This window comes from Pelobates fuscus, chromosome 3 (assembly GCF_036172605.1).
Source record: "Pelobates fuscus isolate aPelFus1 chromosome 3, aPelFus1.pri, whole genome shotgun sequence".
Taxonomy (NCBI): Eukaryota; Metazoa; Chordata; class Amphibia; order Anura; family Pelobatidae; genus Pelobates; species Pelobates fuscus.
This window is the reverse complement of record NC_086319.1, coordinates 309,354,117-309,373,996: the sequence shown is the minus strand read 5'-3', so window position 1 is coordinate 309,373,996 and position 19,880 is coordinate 309,354,117. Positions and strand designations below refer to the sequence as shown.

The 19,880-nt window shown below is 39.9% G+C and overlaps 1 protein-coding gene across 1 annotated transcript in view; it reads left to right on the top strand.

Moving 5' to 3' along the window:
• Positions 1-19,880, top strand: part of ST8SIA2 (ST8 alpha-N-acetyl-neuraminide alpha-2,8-sialyltransferase 2) — a 152,363-nt gene that overhangs the window by 87,500 nt on the left and 44,983 nt on the right. The window contains exon 2 of the mRNA XM_063445625.1: positions 719-781. Coding sequence (XP_063301695.1) covers positions 719-781 — 63 coding nt within the window. The remainder of the gene's footprint in view (positions 1-718; positions 782-19,880) is intronic.

The window sequence follows — 19,880 nt, the reverse complement described above, 5'->3', positions numbered from 1 at the left end:
CGCCTGCCCGTCTCTTCTCCTGCCCTTCAATTTAATGCAGAATTAAGAGAAGGAGGGCCGGAGGAGACCGGGGCAGTACAATTAAGGTTAAAAAGCCAAACTGGAAAAATTCTCTAAGTGAACTATGCTCTCAGTTTGACTACTCTGCCCTTAAATTTGAAATTGACTTTAATTTCATTTTCAATTCTCACTTTAGAAAATAACCCTGAATACATTATCCCTTTTGCAAATGTTATTAATAAAGTATTGTTTTCAGAGGATACTTTTTACATTTGACCTAGTCACTAATTGTTTGTACATTATTACAGATTCAATTTCCATTATCCAATAATTGTATGGATTTCTTTTTTCAATTCTTCTTTCCAGTTAATGAAATTTTATGTAATACCCTGCCTGTAGCATATTATTACAGCTTTGACTGTCAACTTCCTCGTCTTGATCCCTTTTCGATTTGGTGACAACTGAGTTATTAAACAGTTAATAATATGCTGCCGTTTTCTGTAGCAAAAGTGATGTGGAACATCAGATAGGTACATTTTATTTCAAAGAACTGCAGTACGTTACAAAATTCTCTGTCTGGAAATATATATTCTAACCAGTTTTGGACAGGCACACTGGCAACTGCTGAGATCTCTATGAGAGATCATTTGATTGTTAAACCAAAGCTCGCAGACAGTAACAAAATTTGATAAATAATGTATTGTCTTTTGTCTTGCAGGAGTCCTGGAGGGGGAGGCACAATCAGATCAGCGGTGGAAAGCTTACATAGCAAATCTAATAGGTTTGTAAATGAGATTTTTGTTCATTTGTTTTGGCTGTGAGGCAGCCATTAATCTGCTTCTGTCCCAACTTGTGATGCATCTTTTAGTTGAAACGGTTATCATGCAGTCCATTTCTTCTCATGTCTGGTTTCCCCTTTATAGCAACTTAATTTCAATATCTGAAAGTTGTATTCTAAATGTGCTATATTCTGGTAAAGGGCAGGAGCTGGGTAGCAGCCCAACAATGCTGTGAATAGCCAGTATAAATCTGGAATACAGCAATTATACTCTTCCAAATTTAGAGTGCATGGTTTTTAGATGCTTGCCAAATCTTGCAGCAACAGTAGATGTTTGGCAGGTGCAGAGTAAGTTGTACACCAAAGGTTACTGTAAGTTGACATTAGTAGATTGTTTCCGGGCAGCAAGGAAGAAAACTTAAGGTTACAAAACGTATCTTCAGAATGAACCAAGATTTTGGAATTAGGTTTAAGCATGTATGTAGTTATGTAGTTATGTGCGGTAATCAGAAGAATAGGACTGCAACAGAGAACCAAGAGATAACTGCTTGGAGCAGTTGGGTTGCCACCTTACTTAGAATTAAATACAGGCCATGCTAACTTGCATAATTTAATTATATATGTGTGACATCACAGAATATGGCACCACAGTATGTAAATCACAAGTAGTGACATAAGAGTAAAAAATACATTGGAACAGAGGAAAATGCTGTAATCACATGCACACAAAAAAACTACTTACAGTTTGATCCTGCTGTATAGGGGGATTGCTCTGCAGTTTGTGCACTCAGAAGGGCAGTCAAATCTCCCAACTCAATGGACCCAGTAACAGGCTCTGTTTGCATCATAGACAATATATACAAATACACAGGGGGTTTATTCACTAAACACCAAATTGTAATGAATTACAATATGTAGGTTCAAATAGCCAGACTGAACTGGAGACTTTTATCAAATCAAATATTTTTGTCTATAAATTACAATTAATATTTCAATTCACTATATTTCACGGTTCAATGAATAAATCTGCAGTTTATTCCCTAAACTAAATAGTTTAGTGTAAAGTATTGAAAACCAAACTGCAAAGTTAAGGCTTGGAATAATTCTCCATGACATGTGCATAGTCGCCATGTGGGCAGGGGAAGGATATTACTACCTTCACCCAAAACCCACCCAATAAGACACCAACACTCTTATGTATGGGTCAATATGTCCACAGCTTTAATAATAATAAAGTTAATAACTTATCATGTACAAACATATGGCCATAGCCCACCCTAACCCCCAACATTATAACATTTCCCCCATGTTAAATACAAGACAATTACCAATAACATGAACATTACTTAACAATATATTACAACCATATAAATATGAACATGTAAAGTGCCAAGATTTCCTTAGGTTACTCCCAGATACCCCTACACCACCAGGGTTCTAAGCCAACGACGGGCTTGAAACCTACCAAACTTGTCCAAACAGTATACCATTTGAACTGACCAACTAACTACCCTTGCTCTTATATTAACTAAGAAGGCCCATTTGTCCCTTAACCTTCCTTACCCATCCCCGCCGCTGTGACCAAAAGGGGAAAACCAACACCTCGCTAACCCAGGGAGGGAAAGAGGGACCAACTCTGCCAGGTAAGTTTAATTATTAGTGCAGGATTATAAAATGGCTGATCTATTTATATCGCCACGCCCCCAAACACTAGCCACTAATCCCATTAAGGCTCCCCCCTCTTAGTCCGCCTGCTAGCCCTCTCAGGGCCCTATTCCCTAAGCTGTGTTTTCTCCCCAGTATGGCTATTTATAACTTCAATTTTACAATTTGTTTTTGATGTTAATGTGCATTCGTGCATTTAAGTATGTAGGGGTAGATTTTAGGCATGTTGTTGGCACACTACAGGCACATATAGCCACCCAGCTTACTAAAGTGCTTTTGTGTCTCGAGTTTGTCATGAAAAAAAAGAATTGTATAAAAAAAATCATATAAAACACAGCCCTTTATTCAAACATCAACACTACACACAAATGGACACCTGCACACTGCCAATACTTTGTACAAACACACCCCTGCATTCAAATGCAAACACTACACACAAGAATAGCACTGCTTTTAAATTGCAACAGTACCTACAAACACACAACCGCATTCTAATTCCAACATTAATTTCAAATACACCCCTACATGCAAACATACATAATCCATACAAAACATGTTTACATCCAAACACACAAACACTGCTCACAAATACAAGGAAATGCAAGGATAGGCATATGGTAGATTATCACATCCTCATGGGATTTGTATGATAGATGGAGATCTACATTTTGTCCCTCTTTGCACTAGAAGTAGGCCTCAAAAAAATCTTGCATCAGGATCCTCTCTCCATTAGTTCCACCGCTGGACACTATTGTGTGATTATTACAACCCAAGGTTTATTAAAGTCATTACATGATGAAAAGAGCCCTTGACTAAATAGCTTATTAAATATCTGAATAACTTTATAACTGAAAATCATTGCAGGTAGATGTGAATATGTGATTGAATGAGTGCACAAAGGTTACAAATATTATATCCATTGACAAGGGGTAATTACAACCCTTTTACAAGCAGAATTGCCACCTGTTAGGTAGATGATAAAATTGGATGCTTAATCTATTTTGCATCTCCACGGCAAATTCATTTCTGCCAAAAATAATAATAAAAGCTAATATGAAGACTGAGGTCTACACACGATGTACTGGAATGTTTGTAAAGCTACCACTGAATTACAGGATTATTAGACTAGTAATGCATGTAGATGGTTAACATGTTTGGGTCTGCACTATGACAATCTTTGCATCGACTTATCTATGAACTTATCTAAGAACGTTTATAACATATAAACTGTGCTATATTCATGTTACAACTTATACAATATATCTATAAAATTGTAAAAATATCGGCTATATTGATATTGGTAAAATTTGTAAAATATCTATCTAAAAATTATCTAATAATAAAAAAGCTAATATGAAAGGGATCTCGTCAAAGTCGCGGGATATCGTCAACGTAGCGGGATTTCCTTCTCCCTGCTAGAACAGAAAGAGAACTGGGACAGAGAGAGAGGAGACAGAATAAAGAGAGAAGAGACAGAATAAAGAGTGAAGGAATAAAGCGAGAAGAGACAGAATACAGAGATTTGGGACAGAATAAGGAGAAAAGACACAGAATAAGGAGAAAAGACACAGAATAAAGAGAGAAGGGACAATATAGAGAGAGAAAGAATACAGAGAGAAGAGAGAGAATAAAGAGAGAAGGGACAGAATACTGAGATTTGAGACAGAATAAGGAGAAAAGACACAGAATAAAGAGAGAAGGGACAGAATAAAGAGAGAAGGGACAATATAGAGAGAGAAGGAATAAAGAGAGAAGAGAGAGAATAAAGAGAGAAGGGACAGAATACTGAGATTTGAGACAGAATAAGGAGAAAAGACACAGAATAAAGAGAGAAGGGACAGAATAAAGAGAGAAGGGACAATATAGAGAGAGAGAAGGAATAAAGAGAGAAGAGAGAGAATAAAAAGAGAAGGGACAGAATAAAGAGATTTGAGACAGAATAAAGAGATCTCTATAGTGACAGAATAAATGGATCAGAGACAGAATAAAGAGATCTGTATGGTCACAGAATAAAGAGATCTGAGACAGAATAAAGAGATCTATATGGTGACAATGAAGAGATATAAGAGAGAATAAAGAGATCTATATGGTGACAGAATAAATAGAGAAGATACAGAATAAAGAGATTTGAGACAGAATAAAGAGATTTGAGAAAGAATATGGCAGAATATGAAAAATAAGTGATGAAATGAAAAGTATGCCGTTTGCAATAAACTTTGCATAACATTTTTAATTTGCATTTAATTTTAATGGTTCAAAAAATGTCAGGCAAAATGGTCGGCCGTCACGTATGTTCACTTCATCAAATCTGTCCCTCTTTGAAAAAAGTTTGGACACCCCTGTGTTAAACAGTCACAAACTACCAGCGAGTCTCACACAGAAATGTCTTTAGCTGTGATGTAACTGAATCACAATTAAAATGCAGTTGAGGTGAGCCATATTGGTTTGATTGCCAATTAGCAGTATGTGTCAGCTTAGCAGACAGTTAGAAATTTTTGATATGCAAGTTTTCAAAGCAGCACAAGGCAACCAGCAGAGTATCACAGAGTTCCAGGGAGGCCATAAAGTGCTCTCCAAATTGCAGATGTATCAGTTACAAGACTTATAAAACTATCCAGTGTGTCAAGATTGCAGTCTGGATATAAAAGGCTGCGTATGCCAAACAAGAACAGACTGCAGTGTCACAGAGGAACAGGAGAGGCAGGTAGGAGCTTAGACATGAATAGACAAATCTTTTACAGAACAATCGCTGTGTAATGCAGAGTTACATTCGTGATAATTGATACAGAATTGATTAGGCTCTTCAGTGATTCTGTTTCAATGAATGCTATACATCACAGATCTGTAAACTTCACAGATCTGTAACTTTTGACAGAATCATGACTAAGACATTGTTTTGTGTTCAGATCTCATGGTAAGGTGCCAAAATCTAGATTCTTAAGAATTCAATATTATTAATAATAATATGGTTTGATAAGTCGTGTCACATTTTTATGTAACTGGATAAGTTTACATTTGAGAAAGGAAATGAAGTAGTTGCCCGAAAATGTCTATTAAATACGGTGGCCAATTTCTAATGGTATTGGCAAACATCTTAGTGGTCATTATGATTTTTAAACATGTATGGATAATGACCAAGAACAAGGAAAACATTTTCATGTTCATACACAACATTCCTTTACTCACTTGTTATAATTCTCCCTTGCACATACAAAATGAAGTGGTTTGAAGAAACAAGTATAAATCAAACTTGTACCATGCCTCTACTTTCACCAGATCTAGTCATCATGCAACCATTATGGGAAGAATGCATTATCGGGAGTAGATATCCACCTCCATCTCTCAAGGCACAGAAACCTTTTCTACTTAAAGAATGGTGAAATATTCCAACCCTCAGTTCAGGAGTTTAATTGACAGCTGTCCAGAAAGGAGGGTATCGTTACCACTATACTGTTAAGTGTCTATTATTGTCAGGATCGGGACAGGGATCCAACACGCAGAGTACAAACAGGTGGTAGGTACGTATACCGGACCTTAGAATGGCCGGACTTAACGTAAGGAGTAAGTAGAGAATGGTCTAGGAACAAGCCGAGGTCGAGGGAACGAGAGGACAGGTAAGCGAGAGACAAGCCGAGTCAAAGGGTAACAGAGATAAACAGGGTAGAACAAACAAGCCGGGTCAGAACCAAAGAGACAACTAGAATACAAGAGCACTGAGTGACTAGACAGGCTAGAACCACGACAGGGCAATGAGCAGATGCCGAAAGCCTTACTTTATACCTTGATTCTAGAGGGTAATCACGCCCCCGACGAGTCCTGATTAGTGCTCGGGACTTGACTGACAGGTCGACCCGGGTTGGCGTCATGACGTCGACTACTGAGCGTCGCGTCATATAAGGAAGTGGATCCCTCGCGGTCGGCTTGTAAATGGCCGAGAGAACCGCGAGGAACGGAAGAAACAACCCCTCTGGGAGGATAAACGTCTAAGTCTCTCACCTCCTCTGAGGTAGAGACTACAGGTACCCTGACAGTACCCCCCCTCTCAGAAACGCCCACCGGGCGGAAGGAACCGGGACAAGATGGAAAACGGGAGTGAAAAGCCCTGCGGAGGCGAGGAGCATGTACATCCTCCTGAGGTACCCAAGTCCTCTCCTCAGGACCATATCCCTTCCAGTCAATAAGATATTGTAACTTCCCCCGGGAGATTCGAGAATCGATGATGGAGTTGATTTCATACTCCTCCTGACCCTCAACCTGAACAGAGCGAGGAGAGGATATAGTGGAGGAAAATCTGTTACAGACTAGCGGTTTCAGTAAAGAAACATGAAAGGAGTTAGGAATGCGTAAGGCAGCTGGAAGAGCTAGGCGATACGCAACTGGGTTAATTCGAGTCAGAACCCTGTAAGGGCCAATGTAACGAGGAGCGAATTTCCTAGAAGGAACCTTCAAACGAATGTTTCTAGTACTCAACCATACCCTATCACCTGGAACAAAAACCGGAGCCTCCCTTCTGTGCTTATCAGCGTGTTTCTTGAACAACATGGAATTATGTAGGAGAATTTGTCGAGTCTGATCCCACAACTTCCTCAAATTGGCAACATGAACATCAACCGACGGTACCCCTTGGGAAGGAGAAACCGAGGGAAGAACGGAAGGATGAAAGCCATAATTCATGAAGAAGGGACTGGAACGAGTAGAATCACAAACGAGATTATTGTGTGCAAACTCCGCCCAAGGAATCAAACCGACCCAATCGTCCTGGTGTTCAGAAACAAAACAACGCAAATATTGTTCAATCTTTTGATTGGTACGTTCAGCAGCTCCGTTAGACTGAGGGTGATAGGCAGAAGAAAAATTCAATTTGATGCCTAGTTGAGAACAGAAGGATCTCCAAAAATGTGAAACAAATTGGGAACCTCTATCGGAAACAATTTCGGAAGGTATCCCATGTAAGCGAAAAATCTCTCTCGCGAATATCTCCGCCAATTCAGGAGAAGTCGGGAGTTTAGTTAAGGGCACAAAATGAGCCATCTTAGTAAACCTATCAACCACCGTGAGGATCACAGTCTGTTTTTTAGAAACAGGCAAATCTACAATGAAGTCCATAGCCAAACAGGACCATGGTCTCTCTGGAATGTTCAAGGGATGTAACAACCCACATGGAAGCGTATGAGGTTGCTTAGTCTTCATACAGACCTCACATGCTCCGATGAAATCCCTAATATCCTTCCGTAAAGAAGGCCACCAGAAATCTTTAGAGATCAAGGAACATGTCTTGCGAATACCCGGATGCCCAGCCACCTTACTGTTGTGAAAACACTGTAAGAGTTCCAGTTGGAGTTCAGGAGTGAGTCGTATCAGGGTGAACTAAAATTGGTGCAGAAGCAAACAGTTCCTTGAGTGTTTTGAAGGCAAGAAGGGCTTCAGTAGACCAGTTCTTAGTGTCAGCCCCCTGTCTGGTCATATTGGTAATAGGAGCTATAATTGAAGAGTAACCCTTAATGAAGCGCCTATAATAGTTGGAGAATCCAATAAACCTCTGAATGGCCTTGAGGCCCCTGGGTAAAGGCCAATCCAAAATGGACTGGAGCTTATCCGGGTCCATCTTAAACCCTTCCCCAGAAATCACATAACCAAGAAAGTTTATCTGGGATTGGTCAAAGCTGCATTTCTCCAATTTGCAGTACAGGCCATGTTGAAGAAGCTTGCGCAATACCCTTCTGACTTGTCTGTGGTGAGTCTCAATCTCTCTAGAGTGTATAAGTATATCATCCAGATATACAATAACGCAGTCATGTTGAAATTCCCTAAGAACTTCATTGATCAGGTCCTGAAATACTGCCGGTGCATTACAGAGGCCAAAAGGCATTACTGTGTATTCATAGTGCCCATAACGGGTATTGAACGCCGTCATCCACTCGTGTCCCTGCTGAATTCTCACCAAGTTATACGCTCCTCTGAGATCTAACTTGGTGAAAATCTTGGAGCCTTTTAGACGATCAAAGAGCTCGGTAATCAAAGGAATTGGGTAGGCATTTCTAATGGTTATTTTGTTCAAACCGCGATAATCAATGCAAGGTCTTAGTGTACCATCCTTCTTTTTAACAAAAAAAAATCCAGCCCCGGCAGGAGAGGAGGATCTCCTAATGAGTCCTTTTTCAAGGTTCTCACGAATATACTCCTCTAAGACTAAGTTCTCTTTAGTGGACAAAGGATATACATTACCCCTGGGGGGCATAGTACCAGGTAGTAGATTAATCTTACAATCAAAAGACCTGTGTGGAGGTAAAGTATCAGCATTCTTTTTGTCAAATACTGCCTTTAAATCCAGGTACAGGGGCGGTATTTGTACCTCTGTAGAGTAGGTAGAATTAATCGGTGTGTTAACTGCGCAAAGCGGTGACACTGTCCGTAAGCACCTGTCCTGACAACCCTGACCCCATGAGATTATCTCCCCTAATTCCCTATCAATAATAGGGTTATGTTTTTTTAACCAAGGGTACCCCAGGACTATGGGAACAGAAGGAGAAGAAATAAGCAATAAAGATATGTCTTCCTCGTGTAAGATACCAACAGTTAATTTAACGGGTATGGTTTCACGGAAAATAACAGGCTCAACTAAAGGTCTACCATCTATGGCCTCAACGGCCAAGGGTGTCTCCCTTAACTGGGATGGGATAGCGTGTTTGGTAACAAAAACTTGGTCGATAAAGCTCTCAGCAGCTCCGGAATCTATCAATGCCATAGTTTCTAGTACTCCCTTCTCCCAAGTTAAAGAAACGGGTAGCAGAAGCCTGTGATCTTTATAATTAAGATTAGAGGACAAAATAGAAACACCCTAGGCCTGTCATCTAGAGAAACTTAGGTGCGAGCGTTTCCCGAGCAATTAGGACAATTTAGGCGTAAATGACCTCTGACTCCACAGTACATACACAACTCCTCCCTTCTCCTGTACTGTCTCTCCTCTTCTGAGAGGCGAGTATTGCCTATCTGCATAGGTTCTGGAAAAAGTGAGGTTGTGGATTCAGAACTTTGAAATGAAGGAGCTGGTTTAAAGGAAGGTCTACGGTTTCTCTCTCGAGTGTTCTGCCTCTCTCTTAAACGTTCGTCAATGCGAGAAATAAAAGAAATTAAATCCTCCAAATTTTCAGGAAGCTCTCTAGTAGCAACCTCGTCAAGGATTATGTCTGATAACCCGTTTAAAAATACATCTATATAAGCCTGTTCATTCCACTTAACCTCTGCCGCCAAGGACCTGAACTCTAGTGCATAATCCACAAGTGTTCGGTTTTCTTGTCTAAGGCTCAACAGTAATCTAGCTGCATTGACCTTTCTACCTGGAGGGTCAAAAGTTCTTCTGAAAGCAGCTACAAAGGCATTATAATTATATACTAACGGATTATCATTTTCCCACAATGGATTGGCCCATCTCAAAGCTTTCTCAACAAGTAATGTGATAATAAATCCAACCTTCGCCCTATCTGTAGGATAGGAGCGGGGTTGTAATTCGAAATGGATACCTATTTGGTTTAAGAAACCACAACACTTCTCTGGAGAACCACCATAACGTACAGGTGGAGTGATACGGGAAGAAGCACCTACAGTGGCTACCTCTAGACCTGAACTCACAGGAGAGATAGAAGTATTACGCATCTCCTCTGGTTGATTACCAGAACGAGATAGTAACGCCTGTAGTGCTAGAGCCATCTGGTCCATTCTGTGATCCATGGCGTTGAACCTAGAGTCAGAAGGACCAACCTGAGTGTTTGTACCTGCAGGATCCATTGGCCCTGTCGTAATGTCAGGATCGGGACAGGGATCCAACACGCAGAGTACAAACAGGTGGTAGGTACGTATACCGGACCTTAGAATGGCCGGACTTAACGTAAGGAGTAAGTAGAGAATGGTCTAGGAACAAGCCGAGGTCGAGGGAACGAGAGGACAGGTAAGCGAGAGACAAGCCGAGTCAAAGGGTAACAGAGATAAACAGGGTAGAACAAACAAGCCGGGTCAGAACCAAAGAGACAACTAGAATACAAGAGCACTGAGTGACTAGACAGGCTAGAACCACGACAGGGCAATGAGCAGATGCCGAAAGCCTTACTTTATACCTTGATTCTAGAGGGTAATCACGCCCCCGACGAGTCCTGATTAGTGCTCGGGACTTGACTGACAGGTCGACCCGGGTTGGCGTCATGACGTCGACTACTGAGCGTCGCGTCATATAAGGAAGTGGATCCCTCGCGGTCGGCTTGTAAATGGCCGAGAGAACCGCGAGGAACGGAAGAAACAACCCCTCTGGGAGGATAAACGTCCTCCTCTGAGGTAGAGACTACAGGTACCCTGACAATTATTTGCTGACGAAGGAGATAGCAACACAAATTCTATCATAATGCAATTTGAATGTGTCCATTGAAGATATATATGCATATAGCTACAACTGTTGGCATATACTACAGCAGTTACATTTTAAAGAATGCATTAGCACTAGTCTGAACTAAATCACTTTATACACACAGATTTCTAGACATTTACTGGTTTAAATACAAATACTTTGTATCTCAGAAATCACATCAGTTATTTGTTCAAGCAAAGCGAACATGACAAGCTTGTGGCAAATCTAGACATTAGGTTGCAAAAGATGTGCATAGGGATTTGGGTTCCAAGTAGGAACTGTTCCTTTGTCATGATTCCTGCAAGTAATTGTGTATTTTGAATAATAAATTAAAAACTTTACCTTATCACTCTTGGCATAGACTGTGACATTTGAGCTCATGCACAATGGAGCTAGCTTGAACAAAGGTAACTTAGACAAAACACTTTAAAAATGATAATAATTTAGCGGTGGCATTTGAGCAGATATTAATACATTCAATATTTAAGTTAAACCCCCTTTCAGATTCCTTTTTATTTGTTGGTTAAAGACAGTGAGGTTATTGGTTGTACTGATCAGGAGTCCAAAGTTAAACAGGGATTATAGGAGGTCACGTTAGGGCAGAGCAGCGTGAGCAGAAGTTCGAAAGTGAATAACAGATTACACGATACATTATGGGAAATCGATAGAATTGGAAAACAAAATACACAGTACTGATACAAAACAAATGTTGAATAAATGAGTGTTTTGAGATTATTGTAATTTATAATGGGGGTCTGGAATATAGCAGGAGTTTGACAAAAGGGAATTGTTTAATACAATGCAAGTTTATTAATCCATGAAAGGAGTCTGAGAAGCACAGCAGGGAGGTCAGAGCATAAAGGGTTCTGCTGCAAGAGTAGTCTGGATATCAGAGCCAACGTCAGAAGCCAGCAAGGTCTGAGTGATTTCAGTAGTGTAGACAGGATGTTGGAGCCATGGTCTAAAGCCAATGAGTAGGGCAAGCTATGCCAGTCAGGTTATTTTTTGAAGGAATCACAAATTGAAGCTGGAAAAGATCTGCATTGCAAACCGTGGAGAAACCACAGTGTAATGATTAAATAAGAAAACATAATAAAGGAACCTAAAATCATTAAGGATTAAACACTTAGCAATCTCCATAAGGCAGAGGTAACACTTACTTGGGAGACATTTAAACATTCTCACTACTGGGGGTACTTGAGAGTTATTCATTTTACTACAGAGCAAGTATAGTATGGATGATGCATCCCACCAAAGAGTATACCAAATATGTTTCAGATGGTACATTCCACAAAAAATGAACCTCACATACAGCATATGCATCTTACCATATTGTGGATTTGTGCAGAATGCATGATTTTAAGCCACATTCATTATGTTGATCATGGCATACACCTCCAGCTATTGTACTAATGTCAAAAATTAGTTGCCCATCACATTCACACATCCATAGCTGTGGGCACCAAGAAAACATCTTGAACTAAAGATGAATTCTAGAAATGATTGAAGCAAAACTCTCAAATTGTTTTCTCCCATCAATTATCTGTTATCTATTTTTTGGCCCCATGGACGGAACTCTGAATCGAGCAAACATGTTTGTTTATTGTGCAAGTCGTTTGTTCAGTTGCACGTTCATATGGTGCTTCAGAGTTTCAGAGTTTCACCCATAACTATGAAGAAAATATGAGAAATTTGACTTTTATCATCCTGTGCATTCAACTGTTTCACAGCAGGCAGTTGTAAGAAATATGTCTTCAGGCTTTCATAACTGTCACCCCATGTTGTGCCATGCAGTGCAGTGTTGGAACAAATATAAAACTGCCTTTTTTTTTTTTATACTTGGAAAATTATTGTATGACCTTGTAAGTTGAAATACATTTGAGATGCTAAAATTGTTTAAATTCGTCATGACCTAGTAGACTTGTGCATGGCAGAAAAACTTGGTTGGGCTAACTTATTTTGTCTGAAAATAAAATTTAGTTCAGGTAGTCTGAAAATCATCCATGTGGCAATTAGGCTCATCTAAATATCGTCCACACAAAATATTTCGGAAAAAGATTCAGACAAACCAAAAATGCAGTACACAGATAGGTGCATTTTCCCTCCATTTGGTTCACAGATCAAATGAGGAAAAGTAACTAATTGAGGGAAAAGGGAAGAGCAGCAAAAAATCTATGTCAGGCTTCGCAGGACCAGTGCAAGAGAATCCTTGCTTTTCAAAACTGCTGAAACAAGCTCTCTGAAATTATTTGCAACTTACCTCTATCAGTTTATCGTTTGCAATTCCCAGATTTTACTATTAACATGACGTAAAGTCATGATTTTATTAAAGACAAGGAGGCGAGTATTATGCATATCTCTTTCTTTATTACTCTCAGCAGCAAAGAAAATAGAGATAAATAAATAACTGAAATGAACAAAAAAATACAGTGCTCAAGCAACCAATCATATAACACAGGAAGTGACTATAATATGCTTGAAGCACCCACAATCCCCCTTTTTCTTGCTGATAACGAAGACCAAAACGTAGAACATCCAACTTCAGCTAACGTAGCCAACAGCATCTCCAACATGGAAAATCACGATAAATTCAGGCTAAAGGAGACATAGAAAAAATATGGTAATATCTGGGCTCCAACTGTATGTGCATAACAACAAACAAATGAAATCACCAAGTCAAGCCCAACTCTTCACACCAAAAACATGTTAATATATCAAGTGGTAGCATAAACACATTTCTCCATTACATAGAATGTCAGATACTGAAACATAAAAATCAAAACTTCCAATAGAGAACTTACCATACTTACCCACCATACCAGCCAATGTCCAACCACAACCGGGTGGGTGGGTGGGTGGGAATAATACTCTCCTCCGTGTCTTTAATAAAATAATGACTTTACGTCATGTTAATAGTAAAATCTGGGAATTTTATTAAAGACACGGAGGCTCCTATTATGCAAGTTCAAAGCTTAGAAACCACTTGAGATGCAAAATGGTCAATCGGCTTGAAGTAGAAATCATGAAAAGTCGATTCCCGTGACCAATCCGCTGCACATAGAATATCTTCCAAGCGGCAGCCCATAGCCGAAGCCTTGGAGGCCATAGCTCCACGGACTGAATGAGGGGTGAATCTGGACGTATCGATCCCGGCCAGAGTCAACAACTCTCGTACCCATCTTGCCAACGTAGGGGTAGACACCGGAAGGTGTGGGGCACGAAATGAAATGAACAAAGGGCATAAATCCAGGGGTCGCAACGGTCGAGTAACCTCTAGATAGGCCTGAAGGCATTCGACCGGACAGAGAGCAGGATTATCTTGGAATCTAGGGTAAACCAACACTTTCGAAGCCGACTTCATCCTTCTGGATATGTTAAAGGAGATGCCTTCTGGGGTAAACGCAATGGCATTCCAGTCAAGTGCTCGAACATCCGACACCCTCTTACAAGAAATCAGACATAACAGCATGACCACCTTAGCCGACAGCTGTTTCAGTGTCAGATCTTGATTCGGATACCAAGATGACAAAAATCGTAGAACCACATTCACGTCCCAAAAGGCAGTGAATCTCGCACAGGGTGGTCTAGTGAGACGAATCCCTTTGAGCCGCCGGCATACAAGGGGTGACGCCCTACAGGCCAACCATCCAAACCTTGATGCCCAGCTAAAATAGCGGATCGGCATAGATTAAGAAAAATATAAGTATTCTGGAGAAAAAAATGCAAGGAAAAAAGGTCAGGGTTTATTAACCCAAAAGGGAAAAGAACAGAAAAAAGGAAGGAGCAGTAACAAGAGAAAATCAAGGAAAAAGGAATATCAACAGTTAGAATGCAAATTCACATGGCACAGAGTAAATGATTATAGTACAAAAACGAAACCTACCCCACAGTGGTGTGTCCAGAGGGAGGAAAAACGGGCACTGGGTGCCTGCAGAATCCACCCACCAGAGGAATGATGTCGGGCCGAGAAAAAGATGGCCGCCGCACGAGGAGAGGTGAGACAGCCGGCTAGAGTGGGGGAGGGGGCGTGCGCGCAGTAGCAGCACGGCCCGACCTTCACATGCTCAGGAGCCGCCGCCGAGCTAAGCGGAGGCTCACCGGCGTGTAACCGAAGGTACTGAGGGAGGGGATACCCCGCGGCCACCCGCGGGCTGCGGTAGGGAGGGGAAAGGCAGCAGCAACAGGCCCCAGGGGAGCACACCACAGGGGGATACAGAGAAAATCACGTAGCAAAGAGAAAAACGATAGTAAAATAAAGCAACAGGCTCCTAATAAGCCCTAAGGCTAAACTAGGAGCACACAAATAATAATACAAACAATTCAGCATAAAACAATTCAATACCAGCACAGAGCAGGAAATTGTGTACTTAACTGGTCTGAGAGCAGCAAAGAAAGAGGGGGATTGTGGGTGCTTCAAGCATATTATAGTCAGTTCTTGTGTTATATGATTGGTTGCTTGAGCACTGTATTTTTTTGTTCATTTCAGTTATTTATTTGTCTTTATTTTCTTTGCTGCTGAGAGTAATAAAGAAAGAGATATGCATAATACTCGCCTCCGTGTCTTTAATAAAATCTAAAGAAGTTATGTGTTCTTATGTGCCAAAAAATATATTTACCAATATAAGATAGACACAGGTCTTGTCTGTACCTGCTATAGCCATGCAAGTAAGTTTCTCTATAAAATGTAGCACATGGTAAAACAATACCTATGGCATAAGGAATACTGCCTCCAGGAGTCATCTTCGGGCTGTGAAATAGTAACTGCACTGGTTAAAATACAGCCCAGCAGTATGTATTGTCATTCAGAATGAGCCCAGCAGGACTAAATATGCACCCTAATACATGCTTGCTTTTGGAATACAGCATTTCCACAGCAATACGCATGCTCTGTTTTGACTGTCAGCAGTTGAAAGTGTAATAGATTCAGCAATCCCTAACGGAAGGTAGATCAGGCACAATATTGGATAAGTTCCCAGGCAGATTTATTCAAGCATAAAGTGCAATGTTTCGGGTTAACACAGAGCCTTTTTCAAGCTTGATAAAGGCTTCCTGTTGAGCCAAAACATTACACTATATGTTTCAAATAAATCTGCCTGAAGATTTAAAAAAATGTTGTGCTATGTCCTGTTGTTATGCTTAAAGGACCACTATAGGCACTCAGACCACTTCAGCTCAATGAAGTGGTCTGGGTGCCAGGTCCATCTAGGGTTAACCCTGCAGCTGTAAACATAGCAGTTTCAGAGAAACTGTGATTTTCACAGTGAGAAGACGTTGCCGTCCATAGGAAAGCATTGAGAAATGCTTTCCTATGGACGGATTGAATGTGCGTGTGTCTCTTGCCGCACATGCACATTCGGCGGATGATGGCGGAAGAGGGAGGCGGGTCCCCAGCGCTGGAGAAAGGTAAGAATTTAACCCCTTCCTCCCCCTTCAGCCCGGCGGATTGGGACCCAGAGGGTGGGGGGGACCCAAAAACCCTATAGTGCCAGGAAAACAAGTTTGTTTTCCTGGCACTATAGTGGTTCTTTAAGTAGAGTAGAGTTACTTAGGACTGGTGGTACTTGATTTCCTTTCCATTTTTAGATGTGCCTTCTCATCTTCATATAGATTCAACGAACCTAACACTAGTGGTGAAATTGTGTTGTGTGTTAGTTTGTCAGTAACCTTGTGTCTGCCACTGCTAACGGTTTCAATATTGTTCAAACTGGCAAAGTAGTGTGGCCTTCGTGAATTTATTTTAACTTTATTTATTTCTTTCCCTCCACAATGTAATTTTCCACTCACTGTACAATAATTCATTCATGAGTCTCGACAAAATTGTCCACACCAAAGCGTTGATAATGCTGATCCCTCATCACAAATTATATACAACAGTTCTCATCAGAACTCCATGAAAAAAACCTCTGTTAGAATTGTAAAATAAACAAGGATTGTATTGTCTTTGGTTATAAAATGTTGGAAAAAAGTTTCATTAGCTCTTTTAATGGCATTGGAAATCTAAAATTAACTTAAAAATAAAACATTTATGTTTAAAAACATATTGTAAACCACATTGGCATTAGCCTAGACTTAGAACTACTATTATGTCTGCACTACAAAGCATTCCTTCAGTATATTACTACATACAAAGAAAGAAAGAAAAAAAAACAGAATATTGAAAAATTGGCGAACATTCTCATAACATTCTCATAACAAATTTCTCATGTAGAGCACGCAGATCACGTTCATTGGTCCCAGGGCACCTATCTCACACAGAGTACCCTTACAGCTTGCATCAATCTCACAGTACCAATCTCATACGGAACATTCATATTACTTACATCAATGTCACAGCATCCACCTCCCACTCAGTGTATGAATCTCACAACATCCGTTTCACACATAGCACCCTTAGAGCGAGGTGATAAGTAGCAATTAACTAATTATGTAGTAAACACACCACATAAACAAAAATAAATCAGGCAGGTACTATGAAGGAGGACAAAGTTAATGGTGACAGCCGCAAGTCATGAATGCATTCATGGTGCATGACTCTAGAGAATTGCCCAGCTTTCCTATAATACAGAGGGATACAGAAACAATTATGTGTAAAATAGAACCTCTGCAACCATTTAAGTGAGGAAAACTCATCTTCTGAAACTATCACTTGTAAGTTTATATGGACTTCGAAGTGCCTGTGAATTGATGCGTATTACACACCTGTCCTAGCAAGAATGGGGATTAATAGTGGCAACATTCACAGCTGGGAATTATGAAGATAGAAGATCCCATTGCTAAGATGTTTTCTCTGAAGACTTGCCTGGGAATATTAGAAAGACTTTTCCCACCTTGAAGCTCATTGGACCAATTTTTTATTGCATCACATTTTACATTTGTTTGTTTCTGATTTTTTTTTTTTACGCTAAAGAGGCGGCAGGCGCTGGCCAGCTGCCACATGGTTAACCCTTGCAGTGTTGAAGGTTTTTAACTATTTGCCAGCTGTCTGCAAGCCTTGGGCAAACAGCTTGTTTTATTTTTAAATCTGGGTCTGAATTTTTTGCATTCGAGTTCGGCTTTCAACCTTTTGGTGGTGTTCGGTCTAGCTGAAATCCAGAACTAATTCAGGTTGGTTCGGAGCCTGAATTGAAAAACATTTTGCATTGTTAAATAGTGTAAACAAAGTCTGAATTTTGCTATCCTTTTGGCACCTTTGTAGATAGATGTTTTTTCTCCTGCTCAGCATGGGGCAATTCAGACTTCATTAAATATCTTGGTTAAAGTTATTTTTCACTATTCACATATGCATATTTTTTTTAAATAATTAACTGATTTGTTAAATTTCAGTTCCCCTTTAACACAAAACTACTTGTGTGTCTCAATGGTTTCAATAACCTAAAAGAAAAAGAAAATAATAATGCATTTGACTCAAAGCAGACATTTTTCTGATGTATATCACTGCACTTTTAATATGTTCCCGTGTCTCTTTACACCACTCGAGGCTTACCTGAAGTCAGCACATTTATGGAGATAAAATGTGGTGCTTGCCATTCATTAGAAAGATATCATTAGGCTGCAAGCGTTCGGTGTACAGTTCGACACTGGTGTTTGCGCAGTATTCTATTTAAAGAAGCAATCGTTTTTTGCATGAAAGTGAATTGAGAAACATGGTTAAAGATAATAGGCAGAACTGCTGAATATATTTGCATTGAGTTTTACTGAAAAATATTCATCCTTGACAAGATAGGGGACTGAACTGCTTGACATAAGTAGGAAAATCATTAATTTATTACATTTTAAAATACAAAACATATATTATTGTTCTTTTCCTGCTTCACTAGCTGAGGTTATTATTTCTTCAACTAGGGAATTGTTAGAAAAACAGGAATGCATTATAGAAAGGACCTTGGGTTGTCTATATATGTTATCACAGTGACAGTTACGCACGTAAAGGATAATAGCAAATACCACCACTTAGAATATATGCTCTCTTCAAATGCTAAAGCTTCCATTTATAATTATTATCATCTTCATGTATATGCTGGCCACAAGGTCCACAGTACTAGTAGTAGATACTGCAGGTAAAGAGTATAGCAAACTGTGCTTGGCAGTCACTAATACTGACACAGTGGATTCTGGGAGTTCTGATAGGTAGCTTAAATTCATCAGGGGAGTTGAACAATAACAAGTGCAGATCATGCAAAGAAAACTAAAAGCATACATGCAAAAAGGGCCAGTCTGTCTAGATTATAGATATTATGAACAATTGAGTTAGGAATCACTTAAAGAGGAAGCAATTAAAGATGGTGAGGGGGAGAGTTAATTGGAAATCTCAAGGTATGGAGTCTTTAAGATATAGAATAGCATGGCAAGAGATTTATGATTTGATAAGTGAAGAGGAGAGCCGTGGGCCATACAAGAACTAAAGGTAATTTATCAGGGAGTAATTTTTAACAATGACAGAGGAGTGTGTAGGAAAACCCTAAGGGCTTTGCAAGCATAGAAGAGAGTTTGCATTTTATATGTGTTGGAAGAGGGAACCAGTAAAGGGCTTTCTAGTATTCCAGTTTAGAGCTGCTGATATGAGCCGGGTGGCATTGTTTGTAAGAATTGGGCTTGAGAAATGAACTTGGCCAGAGTTTTTTGGGTTTCATTCTTATGAGTATAAAGCTTGCAGTGATCAAGGGAGGAGACATTAGAGCAATATAGGGTTTTTGGAAAATCTTGAGTGAGAAAAGGATAAGGTAATAGAGTAATGTTCTATTGAGTAATATTCTAATTCATAACTAGAATATAACTTAACAAGTGGATAACTAAAGAATATTGCATAATAAGGTATTTACTCAGGGAACAACATTTCAGTCAGGTTTGGGTAATATATCATATCTTAGAGCATACCACAGCGTATCACAGCACTAGCTTTTAGGATGGCATTTACATTGACAAGAGTAATAGTCAACCTTTCAGTTTGCCTGCAGATGGAGACATCAGATTTTTGAATGTGCTTGTCTGGGACTCTCAGCTGTGATCCAGATGCGTAGACTTGACATGTTCCTTATAAGCAAA